Here is a 13,273-nt window from a genome sequence, read left to right on the forward strand (position 1 = left end):
TAAATCGGTTGCGAGGATCGACCTCATCATTGTTATGAAACCCCTGGTGCGAATACATTATATACAAATCATGCAACCACGGCATAGGTATGGGAGTGCATGCTTAGAGTTCGTGGGTTATTTGATCACTCTGATCGTGTTGAGGTGGGCATTGGTTTGGATAGATCAACAGTTAACTTTTATGCTTTTAAAATCCAAGTCCTCATGAAAACAAATACGTTAGGACTATGATACTTGCTAATCTCTATGAGACTAATATGGACGCACCTATCCAAGGGTGGCATTTGCTGTCCTGCTACATCGCAACTCTAATATCTCCAGTACCTGGGTTTGAGAAGTATGTATCGCTGTGGGGGGTCTCCAAAGGGGCAAATTTAAACTTTTCCCTTTCTAATAGTAGTTATAGAGCGTGGTATCAATATCCATTTCATCGTCTATCCAAGCCGCCAGCCAAGTCAGCTTCCAGTCCACCCATCTGGTTCTGGTATTCTTGTGGCCGGGGGTCTTCACTGGTCCATTGTTGCTGCTGTCCTTGAGGCAAAGGCACCTGCCCAGCCTGAGGCTGTTGTCCGATACCTTGTTGCCCACCCGCTGCAGGTGCTGTCCTGACCTGCTGTCGGAAGCGGTATACTTCGTCCAGGATCATCTTGCGCATGTCTCCGACATCTTCGACAACCTCGAATTCAAAGTTAAATGTGGTGGGACAGTCAGGTTCGTCCGTTTCATCGTGCCAAATCTTTAGGTATGGGTGTTGAAGGGCTTCCTCCACAGAGATACGTGATGACGGATCAAACGCGAGCATGCGATCGAGTAAGTCGAGAGCGTCGGGGTTCGCATTGGGAAACAGTTGTTGGAAAGGCTTCTTGGCCATGTACGGCAGGTTGCGCACGTATTCCTGGGCTCGAGAGGATCCGATTCGCGCAAGAGTCTCCTCATTGGGCGTGCCCAGAATGTGCAGGATCTGGTTCAACTGATCGACGTAGTCCCGACCCTTGAAGAAAGGACGACCACCAAGAAGCTCAGCAAGAATGCAGCCAACAGACCAGACATCGACTTAACAGTCGAACTGCATTAGCATACAGGATCATGTACTTTGCCGAAAGACAAGACTTTTGGAAGGGGGCGATGAATCACATACTAGCTTTCGTGTAGCTTTGGAAGCTCAACATGATTTCAGGTGCACGGTACCATCTAGTGGCTACGTATTCAGTCATATAGCCAGCGTTTTCTTCGGGGTCGACAGAGAAACCTCTTGCCAGACCGAAATCGCAAATCTTCAACTCGCAATCTGCGTTGACTAGCAGGTTGCCAGGCTTGAGATCACGGTGTAGCACGTTGGCTGAGTGAATGTATTTGAGACCACACAGGATTTGGTATATGAACGATTGGAAATGGGCATCGGTCAGGGGCTGGCCAGAGCGGATGATGGCAGCAAGATCGCATTCCATAAGTTCTGCATTTTGAAAGAGAAAGAGTTAGTCCAATGCCTTCTGCGACGCCACTATGGAGGAGATTATCGATTGCTCACCTTCATATAAGTACGTCTCATTGAAGTTGTCTGGTCGAGGAATGTCCATATCATACAAACACGTGATCTAACGGCCCATCAGGGTCTGGAGTCAGCGTTGTTCTTTTTCCTTGTCAAAGCCATTATAGTATTCGGTGTTGGCACTGTCATCCATGATCGTGGGGTTCGCCCTCATCCGCAAAAGAAATTGGCGGGGTTGCTCACATTGCGATGGCCTCGGAAGTGCTGTAGCAACTTGATCTCACGCAAAGCGCGCTTAGCGAGGATCTTCTTACTAAATACATTGGTAACCTTCTTGATGGCAACACCTTCATTCGTCTGATTATTAACTGCTGCGCTATACGAAAAGAATGAAATGTCAGCAATCCTGGTGATGACTTCTCTCATCTTCGCGTGGAGGGGTAAGTCGCCAGATAGCGCTGTCTCCAATTGTAGCGCACGTACCAAACAATACCATAAGCCCCTTGGCCCAATTCCTTGGTGACTGTGTACCGCTCGTCCACGATAAAGTCTTGATTGAAGACCTTGAAGACCTTACGTCCTTGTAGGTCGGCCATGATGTCCGGTATCTTCAACTAGAATACGATTTTGTTTGTTGTAACAAGGATACTCTCAGTGTCGGACCCGGTCGAAGGATCAGATGCTGGAGAGAGAGTCACTGCTAGTCACAAACCGGGCTAAGACAATTCAGAATGCCAGAAGCTTGTGAGCAGTGGGCCCCAATCGACAAAGGACTTTGTTGGCTGCGACAATAGTGAGGCGGGGAACTGCTTGAAAACGGGAGGCTCCGAAACCCAGAACAAGGAACAAGGCTCAAGCGATCTTTCGTATTCGAGAGTGTCCGTAACAAACAAGTGGTGAGGTATACCACAAAGGTGTGGGTTTGCTGAAGGGGATCGATGACCGGTTGCAAAGCTATGAAAAGAGAACGAGACAACTGGGGTTCTTATTCCGGAAAGTTAATGGTCAGACGGTTTCCAAGAGCTGACAACGTAGGAATGATTCGAGTTATGTATGTATAATTAGCCAAGGCTGAGCGTTAGATCGAAGTAGTTGTTGCAATTATGGCTTGAGTTCGAGGATGACAATGCAGTTCACGTCTCTGGGGTTGGCTCAGCCGGGATGACACATGTACTTGTATGTGTCCAAGATGCGCTGCTTTGCGGAACTCCTGGGGGCTCGCTTGAACACAGTCTACACTGCTCGTGCTCACGAAACTGACCATTTCAACCATTATTACATCTGCTTTCGTACTGCACAACGAGTATTCGAACCAATCGCGCAAGAGTAAGACCAACGAGATCCAGCAATGGGAGCTCCAAATCCCCACAACGTAGTGAAATTTGCTGCCGTTGGCCAGTTTTCGAGACCCCTGCTTCAATTGCCCACAGAAGATCCAGCGCCAGATCTCATCCCTCGCAGGGTCTAACCGCTGGCACAAGTCTGGAATAGGTCTTAATTGGTCCTAAGCTTGCTGTAACCGCGCAACTTCATCATCGTTCTTAGATGATAGATGAGAATTTTCGGGAAATGAGGAGCAATGTTCATGGAGTAAACCTGAGTACCCGGTAGTCTGCCTGTTCCTACTTGCGAGCCAGCTATGCTAGTGCTCGCTCAGCGAACGTCTAGTACACGAGCAATGTTCAATGTAATTACCAAGCAAACCATGTTCGATGTATCGTCTGTGAAGCGTACAGTATTGTTTTCCTTGGGGGCGGAGTTGAGGCTGAGCCACCCCTAAATGCGGCCGCCAAAAATATCTCCCGGGTCACTAGCGACGGCATTCGGCGGGAAGGTGGAACCATGACTATTTTCGCAAAGTCCTTGATTGTACGCTTTGTACCAAGCAGTGGCAGCGACAATGCATCGAACTCCGGAACTTGTAGTCTTGGGAAGGGCTCTGAATCAAAAGGGATTCAAATAGATAGATTGGATAACGAGTCCCCTGATCCATTGATCAAACAGTATGCGTCACTTGCATTGCTCCAAAGTTTTAAGGATATGGCTACGATGTCACCATTGCGAGAGTTTTGCACAAGAAAACAAATGGCATAGCTCATGCGTAAACTCTTAAATGGAAGTAAATCCTCAAGCTTTATGTATGGCCCTTAATATTATCAATTCCCCGGGCCTTACTGGTACTAAATGTTGGTTATTGTGGTGCAACTTGCTTTTGGTTATAACAGGAAACAAATTACAAGTTTAATAGTTATATATGCCCCAATAACCAACTCGGTCTTGATGACGCTACGTCTTTACATTGCCCTCTTGATGTTCATGTAGCTACTGTCTAGCTCGAACAACGAACCATCAACAATGCATATGTGAGGCATTGGTGACATTGCAGTAGCTACGACTCTCCACAGGAACACTGTTGAATATATTCGCATTCCGATCACTTGAGGAAATAACTCACCAGGCGAATGATCAAACGTACAAGGGAAAAACATTCTAGTATTTCACCAGCACGATAGGTGGTCGTTGTAAAAAGGAAATGACCGAACACAACAGCGCGTCCGAACTCTTCAAAACATGTAAAATTGCTGCCATTGCAGACGTCAATACTCACCGTCCTTGTTGAGTCGTTCTCAACATTTTCGTCTTAGACAAGTTACAGCATCTCATAACACTCTGTGTCTTCGCATAATTGTTTCCACCACAAGAATAGACTCATGGTCTGGATCAGAATCGAGACAGATGTGGCGAGAGCGTCTCCAGTGATCGATGCTACGCCGTGTGATTACAGGAAGACAACCCGTAATTTGTCATATGCAAACAAGAGGACTTCGGATCTCCGACGGTATCCCTAAGGCTTCCGTATTGGTTGAGAAACAATTGTAAACAGAAACGTGGGCTAGGTGACTGAATCAGGCAAGCGGCATCAAGAGGACAGGCTTTGGTACAGGAAGTAAAGATTATGGTTAACCTTCGAATAGTGGCACTAACGAATCTATAGTCATGAATCGTACGTGGTTGTTCTCTTCGGGGGGTTACTTTATACCATTCACTATGAACAATAACAACAATAACAGCTGCATGTAACGGACAGCTTGATAGAGCACCAGCGATGTTTGGTCACCACAACAGCCCTAAACAATTACGCGGTCAAAATTAAACCACAATCCATATTATTGGCAATACCCATGCTCACTATATATCACGTGCCATGCAGTACTTCAAAGACCTCCATATCTACTTTTTCCATCGTAAGTATAAATGCATCACAGGTCAGGGCCTTCAAGCTACACATCATTCTCCCAATTCGTACGATATGACAAGGTGATGTATTCCAATTGGGGTTCCCTCTAAGCCTGCACCGACCTTTTGAATACCAAACCTCAAAAATTGATCGTGTTGTAAAATTATTGACCTCAGATTATCATATGATGTCATATCCTCTTTGCATTCCCCTACATTGCCTTGCAAATATGATGCCGTGTGGCTTACTGAGAGCAGAGAGGGTCGAAACTCGATGTGTACATGTCAGGTCTAACATACAGCTGAATGCTCTAGGTTTGACCAACATATGGATAATATTTCGTAGTACCGCCGTTGCACATGAGACGAAACACGGAATGAAAAGTGGCCATTTTCGATACATCTGAGACCTAGGCATACATTGTGCTCATGAATCAAGACTAGCAACCATCTAGGAGGAGCGAACGGTCTGGCTGATTTGAGTCAATACCTCAGTACAGAAGCAATTAATACTATACCGCACTTCCAGCCATGACAAATACATCTGGATTCCTATACCATCCAGAGTCTTATACGGCCCAGTGTCTTACTGTAGCGGGCTTGAGCTGAAGCGCCGGTCACAGACTACGAGGACCTTGGCTGACAATCATGAGCACTCCAAAATTTCTATCCTCATCGCGGCTGGCCCGAAAACCAAAGCGGCTGCTGAAGGGAACGCCGAACAAGGATTCCGTAACATACTGGATGATTTAAAATGCCGAAAATTGTCTTTGTACCGAACACCTGGAACACCTGACAATGTTTGATTCATTGCAAACCAAACCAAAGGGCTGATAGTGTGGGTTTTGAGTCATGTACCCATATCTTGACTTAACTGTGCGGCGCCGGTCGTTGTATCCAACGTCAATGGCTACTCAGCCTGGTCGAGCGGAAGTGAGACAGGACCAAGTTCAACAGCCCAACCTTCCATATGGCAATGGGTGTACGGTTGCTCCTGACTAGGGATCACTCGGATGTAATCCTCCAATAATTGGAATATGATGTTTATGACAGAGATCTTGTTGTCGATCAAAGGAAAAATGGGTGCAATTTTGGTGTATGATGTAATCCGAGGATGCTCAGCTCAGCCGGACCAAATGGCCGGACCAAATGGCCCGAGTGATGTACATCATTGCGAGATCCCCCCATGTTCGAGTCTTTATTTCGCCTCACAATCGAAAGATCAGTATACCAGCCAGATCTTGACTTTGAACACAAATATGCTACTGAAAGACCAGCCAGCCTCTAACGAGATGAAGTCATACCCCAAAGCTGATTACGTGCGCCGTGATGCTTAAAGTATTCGTTATAAACAATGACGTGTCGTACGCATGTTCGGATTTCAACATTGCTCTCTACAGGAAGGGTTGTCTGGGCGGTTGGTCATGGTCATGGTCATGCAATCAATCAAGCGATCGAGATGCTGTACCCCAGCCAGTGACCAGAACATGGGATCATTGACATGCGGTGGTGATGGATTCTACATCTGATGGGTGCGAGAATCCTCAGCCACAATTGAATGCAGGTACGGAGTTCCTGCCCTGTCGCACTACAAAATAGTAGTTGGAAAAATCCAATTGTAGAAGCAGAGGATTCCCACGGGAACCGGTTATGAATCGTGATCCCATGCACTGTCGATCAAGCATAGCTTGCAGCGCGATGATTTGGTCGATTTGTTGCCAAGGCTACGTCGGATGGATTCCCGACTGACACGCGACGGGCCAGGCAGCCCAGGGGCCTGAGGTCTGGCATTGATTGCCAATCAGCCAATTACTTTTGTCCATGATTGGAAAACCGGCACTCCCCCATAAACCTGTTGGAGCAATATGAATCTAGGCATCTTCCTTCCGCAAAACTCAGGATCCATCAGCATTAAGACATCGGTTGGTCACTTGTTCTCTCTGGCAGTGTTGATGATATCATTACAGTTCCTACCGCCTGATGGGCTCCCCATGAGCGACATTGGAAGAGCTAGGTGCAATCCCGTCCAAGCTAACTGAGAGAAGGCGCAGCATTTTCAGATGTGATTAGGAGACAAGGTGAAATTGGTAGGACTCCTCCATGTTTTGCGGCGAACAACATTACTTTGACAGTTAGGCTTCGTGACATTCCGCCCTCACACTTGAGGTTTGCATCAAATTGAAGACGTTGACAGCCGCGGGTGGGCACTTGCTTCGTAAATCTCAATCTGCCCCTCGCACTTGAAACTTGTGGGCATTCCGACAGTTCGGGTCCAGACCGTTCTAGTGGCTTGACCCTTGCAATTAGTGACATCAATTCGGATTACAACCATGTTTCGGTTAGCCACATGGCCTTTGCGTGCTCTGTGGCTTATTTCGATCTCTGATCAAAATGGCTCCCAGTTTGGCAGAGCAACGTCATAATCTGACACGGTATTGAACCACGAACACGAATGGGAAGGGAATATATCATCCCATGGCTTATGACAGGCAACTAGTACAACTTGCAAAAGGTGGGTGGGGGAAAATGGACGTTGTTCTCCGCGATCCTCATGTAACAGATAACCTTGCATTGCCGGGAAAGCTACCTGGATCAAGCTGGATGTAGCAGTGGCATGTTGCGTATGCACATTGATGCAGTAAAGCTCACTATTGATAAACCATAAATGCGTCCCAACGTCCTAAAGAAGATTTTGGGCACACCATCAGCCCAGAAAAGCCACTGATATCCGATTCAAGTCAAGATTATTTTCGCCTTCCTTACGAATTCTGCTACCCATCCCAGACCTCCACGAAAAAACGTCCGGGCTGGCTTGTATGATTGCCCGCTAACATCCACAACTGAGGAGTTCATCTATGGAGTACATTACTAGTGGCCCCAGCACATCGCACGTCTGACGACCGCAGCTCCATACATCAGACTCAAAGAAACGACCATATACATGCAGAAAAAAGAAACGAAAAAAGGGTTTCATCATTTGCGACCTCCTTGATACCGTCAGACTTGTGCGCAACGTCTCAAGAGTCCAATCTCTCCCCTGGCCCACAAACACTATTGCGGATATTGCCAATAAACCCCCGAGACCACTTCGTCTAGAAGCGAATTATCGTGAAATTGGTAATTGCAAAGACGCAATTTCCCTTTACCACTACGCCACAACATTTGGTTGGACAGACCCCTTATCGATTTAGAGCAGCCAGTGTTCAGCTTGGATCATACCCGAGGCATTTACATTTCAGGAACAGCTCACCCCAAACTATTACTCTCGCTGCAACCTGCCGCACCTCTCTCTCCTTGCAGTCTATACTCTGCACTACTTAATAATTCAGCTACACCCACACAGCTAAACCTGTGAGGCTCCTCGGATATTTCTGCTCTCACCATCCAAATAGCTATCAGATAACGCCTTGGTGCGCTTTGGAATCAGCATCAAATCCACTCGGACATTACTAGCAGTAATACTACTCGGACGTTTTCTTTTTCCAGACAGTCCAGACTCTGTGGTCCATCGCGTTGGGTTCATCTCAAATCTTCAGTGTAACGATCTTGGTTTATTCTGTAGCTTCTCCGTTCTCCGTTCTCCGTTGAAATACAGAACTACAATACAACAGACAAAGCTCACGTTTTCCTACGGCATTCGGCAACCCGGTCAAGGATAAACCGGCTCGCATTGAGTTTCTACATACAGCGACATATAGACCGGACCAATCTAGACCAGCTTCCGCCCAGGCTCAAGCTTAGGACATCCCCGACCTTCAACAGCTTCCCCTCTTGGATCGTCTTGATTCAAGAAAGTCAAGGCTACAAGCGCAGTTCTTGAACAAGGTTGCGCCACCATTAACCAATCCGCTTCTGTGGCTGTATCAATTTGAGTTGTCGCTACGAATCACTAGTCCTCGAGCTGCATGCTCGTTGATTTGCTTGATTGCTGCCCGAGATAAGACTTAAAAGGGCGCCTCTAGCCTGCTATTGTTTCCAGCGGACGTCCAGCAGCGCATCGCACAACGAAAACCCCCATTGTTTGCTTTCACGAACTACCTGATCTCTCAACTCTTATGTATTTGTGGCGATAGATTCACCTACAAATCTACGTCACTATTACCGCTGGATCGAACGGCACAATTATCATCGGCAATCAACGTGGAGATAGCAATTGAGATCGACAGGGCAGTCAACCCGCAACTCTAGCTGAACCCACTTTATACTCCGATACAGCAACCATTTATAGAAGTGATCGATCAACAACCCACAACCATTCTATCCTACAAAAAGCTACTCACCTGTTTTACACCGACCCTTCCTCCCGTCTCACAGACGACCGAAATAGTTATTGCACGACTTTGAGGTCAAATACAATCAATATCCGATGCGCTCGCCATTAGCCATACCACGTAGACAACCACTGGAATACATGCATATACAAATGGACACCACAATGGCAGCACAAATGATGGAATACGAATCTCACAGCAGCCGCGGCGACTTCGCCATGCAGAGATACCTACTTCTTCAGGGACAGCACGAAGAGCTGCGACAGCACATGCACGAGCTATGCCCCACGTACTCACATGCCTCATCAACAGCGGTGACCTCGCCTTCGCTGTCCCCTACACGATCGGTGACTCTCAGCCCTTTATCAAGCAAGCATACGTCACCATCTCGCAACCACCGCCGATCTTCGGGACACTCACACCGATCAGGCAGTCGCACGTTTCCCGGCGCTCTGGAGCCAGTGCTTGACGAAGAGATCGTGGGTGTGATGGCGGCGGATGAACAGAAGCTCTGCGATGTCAATGAGGGTATCAAGCGAGCTTTGACAGAGCTCCTCAACAGCGAGGCTGTGCGAAAGGATCGCAACATGAGGACATGGGTACAGACCAGGCTGATGGATACGGAGAGAGAATTGCGGACTGGCAGACGCAGGAGAAGCAATGGAAGCACCGACTAGAAGGTCGACTTGAACTAGCCGCAGGCGTCTTTTGAGAAACAGATGCTTCTTCTTCGGCTCAAAGAGAAACACGCCTGCTTCACCTTAGCATTGATTATAGCATTGGCGTCATGGGATTGCATATGTGCTCAACGCACTGGCTGTTGGGGTTGTATACGGCGCAACTGGATTTTGTTTTAGATACCACTCTATACCGTGATGTGCGATGGTGGTGTTTGGGAGGATTCTTTCACTGTCGCCGTGAGCAAGGCATGGAAAAGCAGGCGCCTTGGGAGTAAGCATATACGGTCCATGGCCTAGGCATGGATGAAGTCACATCCACAATTGAATAATTTTCGGCTGTACCACGTTTTCAGACAATGATTTTCAAGTGCATCATGCGAACTGACAGACGTTCGCATCTTGGCTAACCTAAGCTCGTTCAATCCTGTCGTTCCTCGCGCTTTTGTAGTAGCATTCTGCCGAACATCCATACTGATATTTTCCCATTGTCTTATGCAGCTCAGGCAACTTCTCCGGGTCGGGACCCTAAAACGTGTGAACCATGTCTTCACTAGCAGTGAAGCTAGGTAAGTGGTATCACAGGAAGAATAATTCAAGGCGAACTGATCCACGCTGCTTTGTTTTGCCCGAGGACAATAACAACAAAAGCGTTGACGGGTAAACTTTGACCACGACGTCGATCGCTAAAAATACTTCGTACTAAAGTATCTTCGTGACTCGTTTTCGCATGACCCTCATTGATGACGACTGATGCAGTTGTGGTGCTCCATTTTATCAAGTCATCCGGTGCTTTTCTCCGGGGGTAATGGATTTCCCCATGCAGCTCAAGTGAGTGTGCTAACTCGACGCCTCTAAGCTTGCTCTAGTGGGCGGCACTATTTATTGGTGGTGCTCTCAGCAGTTTATATCCACTATTCGTGGATGCCGCATTCTCTTACAGCGCTTGACAAGGCTGAACCCCCACCCCCAACGTAGACCTGCAAAGAGCTTCAACTGCCGGAAGAAAGCTATCGTATGGGGCGTCACTCTTCAAACTTTTGAGGTCAGCCTTCTCACTCGACCTTCGTCAAGGTTCAAAGTTCGCAACGAGCATTGCATCAGTTGTCTGCCATTAAACCTATCATCTTATGACTGACGCATGCGGATGACATGGATTCGATTTAAACTGCAGCAGTCGAGTACAGCACTTCAAGCCAGCGACCCGCCATGTCGGTCCTTCTAGAGACCAGCCTAGGCGACATCGTGATCGACCTGTTGGTTGACTACGCGCCCAAGGAGTGCGAAAAGTAAGCATCTCGAAGGCCCATGACTTTCCTGTCCCCCAAGACAAGACATCTTGCTGAACTGAACATTGTCTATTCTAGCTTCCTCAAACTTTGCAAGGCCAAATACTACAACTTCTCTCCCGTCCACTCCGTTCAACCCAACTTCTCCTTTCAGACTGGTGACCCTCTGGGTCCCAACTCCAAAGAATCCGATGGTGGCTCGTCGATATGGGGGTTGCTCTCAGGCTCGTCCAAGAGGACATTTCCTGCGACCTTCAACCCGAAGCTGAAGCATCTCGAGCGCGGAACAGTCTCTATGGCCACAGCACCACATCCTTCCGACCCCGACGTGAGACTAGCAGCCAGCCAGTTCATAGTCACCTTGGGGGACAACACGGACTATCTAGATGGCCGCGCATCTATATTCGGCAAGGTAGTCGAGGGATTCGATGCGCTCGAGAAGATCAACGGCGCCATAACCGACAAGGATGGCCAGCCACTAGTCGACATACGGATCAAACACACGGTAGTCCTCGACGACCCATACTCCGATCCCGCAGGCTTAAGGGAGCCGAGTTCCAGCCCACCGCCGAGCAAAGCGCAACTTGCCACCGTACGAATAGCCGACGACGCCGACCTGAATGAAGAGGTCGACGAGGAGGCAGCCGCCAAGAAGCGGCGCGAGGCCGAGGCGCGCGCCCAGGCACTGACACTCGAGATGATGGGCGATCTGCCGTTCGCCGAAGTCAAACCTCCCGAAAATGTCCTGTTCGTGTGCAAGCTCAACCCGGTGACCCGCGACGAGGATCTCGAACTCATATTCTCCCGTTTCGGCAAGATTCTAAGTTGCGAGGTGATTCGTGACAAGAAGACGGGCGACTCCCTGCAATATGCCTTCATCGAGTTTGAGGAAAAAGCCTCCTCCGAGGCCGCCTACTTCAAGATGCAAGGTGTACTGATTGACGACCGGAGGATACATGTCGACTTTTCTCAGAGTGTGAGCAAGCTCAGCGACGTATGGCGAAGCAGCGAGAATGCCAAGAGATCGCGTACATCTGGCGGCGGTGGGTGGGGTGGTGTTGAAGGCCTGGAGAAGTGGCGCAAATACAGGGTGGACAGGGGAGAGAATGAGGATCGCAATGGCAAGTACGGCATGGTCTACGACAAAGATGATGTGCGCCGCCGCCGGGAGGGACGAAGCGATGCAAAAAATGCTCCTGAGGATGACGCCGAAGACAGTAGGCCACAGGATACTGGTCGTCCCGAGAGAGGTCAAGACAGGAGACGGGGCGGCGACAGACGTGACTGGAACAAGGAGGCCAGGACGCGAAGTCGCAGTCGAAGCCCTAGAAGAGACACTTATCGCGACAATCAGGATCGCTGGGGTAGGGATGATGACAAAAGAAGGGACGATCGGCCTAGAGCTCGACACGCCGATCGCGATAGGCGGGATCGTGACCGAGATGGAGGCAGAGGTAGAGGTTACGGCGATTCGCAGAGAAGATGAAAAGTGCACAATCCGGTCACAATCAATATACGACATGCTCTACAGAGCTATACTCGTATAAATATAAGTATTCTCAATCGGATTACACGGCCCTAACTGAAACTGTTTTTTTCGTCTTGGCGACCCTCCAGACGTTCCGCCGACCTGCCAGAGCAACAGTCCCAAAGGGTAGCTCTGGTCAACAGCTGGATCATCACAAAGATTGCGTGTTTGGGCCCTGAAAACACATGTACTTCAAATCGTTGTTCTGTGCGGTCCCAGCTCCTGGAACGCTTAAACCTGATAATCCAGATTGAAAGGGGTTGTGGCCGGATCCTAGGGATCAAGAGAACCTAGTTCTCCCGGCATATGCTGAAAGAACTGCCTCGATGAACCCCGACGAACAATGAAATTTGGTAGCGCAGAGTCTGACACGGGAGGAAAAGCCCACCTTGGTGGGTTCTGGGGACCAGTAAGGCTAAATGATGGTAGACCTATAAAGGGGTATTTAGACTTAGATTTCTTTACCTCAACCTCCCAAGATACGAGTGTCGCATTGAGACCTGCGCACTGGCATTCGAAAATTATAATCATCCAGACGTTACTAGTGTCAAACCTTACTTGCTACGAGGAGACAATACTACCAATGCGATGCCGTTAGTCTAGGACTTGACCGTGAGCCTCTTTCCATGGATACTTAAGGCTAACCTTAGCGACGAAAGACATGTGTTCCGGATCACGGCGGCCAGCGCATGTTCGGCTTTCAGCCTGTTGAGAAGTAATACCGTGTCGTGGGAGAATGGGTATACGCAGCTCGTTTACTACTTGACAACTGCAGAATACCC

At 48.5% G+C, this 13,273-nt stretch overlaps 4 protein-coding genes across 4 annotated transcripts; 2 read left to right on the plus strand and 2 right to left on the minus strand.

Moving 5' to 3' along the window:
- Window positions 1–317: 317 nt before the first annotated feature.
- On the minus strand, window positions 318–2,326 carry BKA67DRAFT_256149 (CMGC/MAPK protein kinase). Its single transcript, XM_046095789.1, has 5 exons — window positions 1,973–2,326; window positions 1,733–1,865; window positions 1,529–1,595; window positions 1,139–1,453; window positions 318–1,053 (listed from the first exon to the last, which is right to left on the minus strand). Exons 1-5 carry the CDS (start codon window positions 2,083–2,085, stop codon window positions 428–430), a joined length of 1,254 nt encoding a protein of 417 aa, XP_045960401.1. The 5' UTR covers window positions 2,086–2,326; the 3' UTR covers window positions 318–427.
- A 2,533-nt stretch (window positions 2,327–4,859) lies between these two features.
- On the minus strand, window positions 4,860–5,258 carry BKA67DRAFT_256221 (uncharacterized protein). Its single transcript, XM_046095791.1, has one exon. It carries the CDS (start codon window positions 5,142–5,144, stop codon window positions 4,908–4,910), a length of 237 nt encoding a protein of 78 aa, XP_045960402.1. The 5' UTR covers window positions 5,145–5,258; the 3' UTR covers window positions 4,860–4,907.
- A 3,903-nt stretch (window positions 5,259–9,161) lies between these two features.
- On the plus strand, window positions 9,162–9,674 carry BKA67DRAFT_535032 (uncharacterized protein; the record flags this gene model as incomplete). The annotated part of the gene is made up of 1 exon (XM_046099953.1): window positions 9,162–9,674. One exon carries the CDS (start codon window positions 9,162–9,164, stop codon window positions 9,672–9,674), a length of 513 nt encoding a protein of 170 aa, XP_045960403.1.
- A 1,209-nt stretch (window positions 9,675–10,883) lies between these two features.
- Window positions 10,884–12,449, plus strand: BKA67DRAFT_592177 (cyclophilin-like domain-containing protein; the record flags this gene model as incomplete). Its single annotated transcript, XM_046104809.1, has 2 exons — window positions 10,884–10,963; window positions 11,042–12,449. The coding sequence occupies 2 exons, from the start codon at window positions 10,884–10,886 to the stop codon at window positions 12,447–12,449; spliced, it is 1,488 nt and encodes a 495-aa protein (XP_045960404.1).
- Window positions 12,450–13,273: the final 824 nt, after the last annotated feature.

This window comes from Truncatella angustata, assembly GCF_020726525.1.
Source record: "Truncatella angustata strain MPI-SDFR-AT-0073 chromosome Unknown BKA67scaffold_3, whole genome shotgun sequence".
In the NCBI taxonomy this organism is placed as follows: Eukaryota; Fungi; Ascomycota; class Sordariomycetes; order Amphisphaeriales; family Sporocadaceae; genus Truncatella; species Truncatella angustata.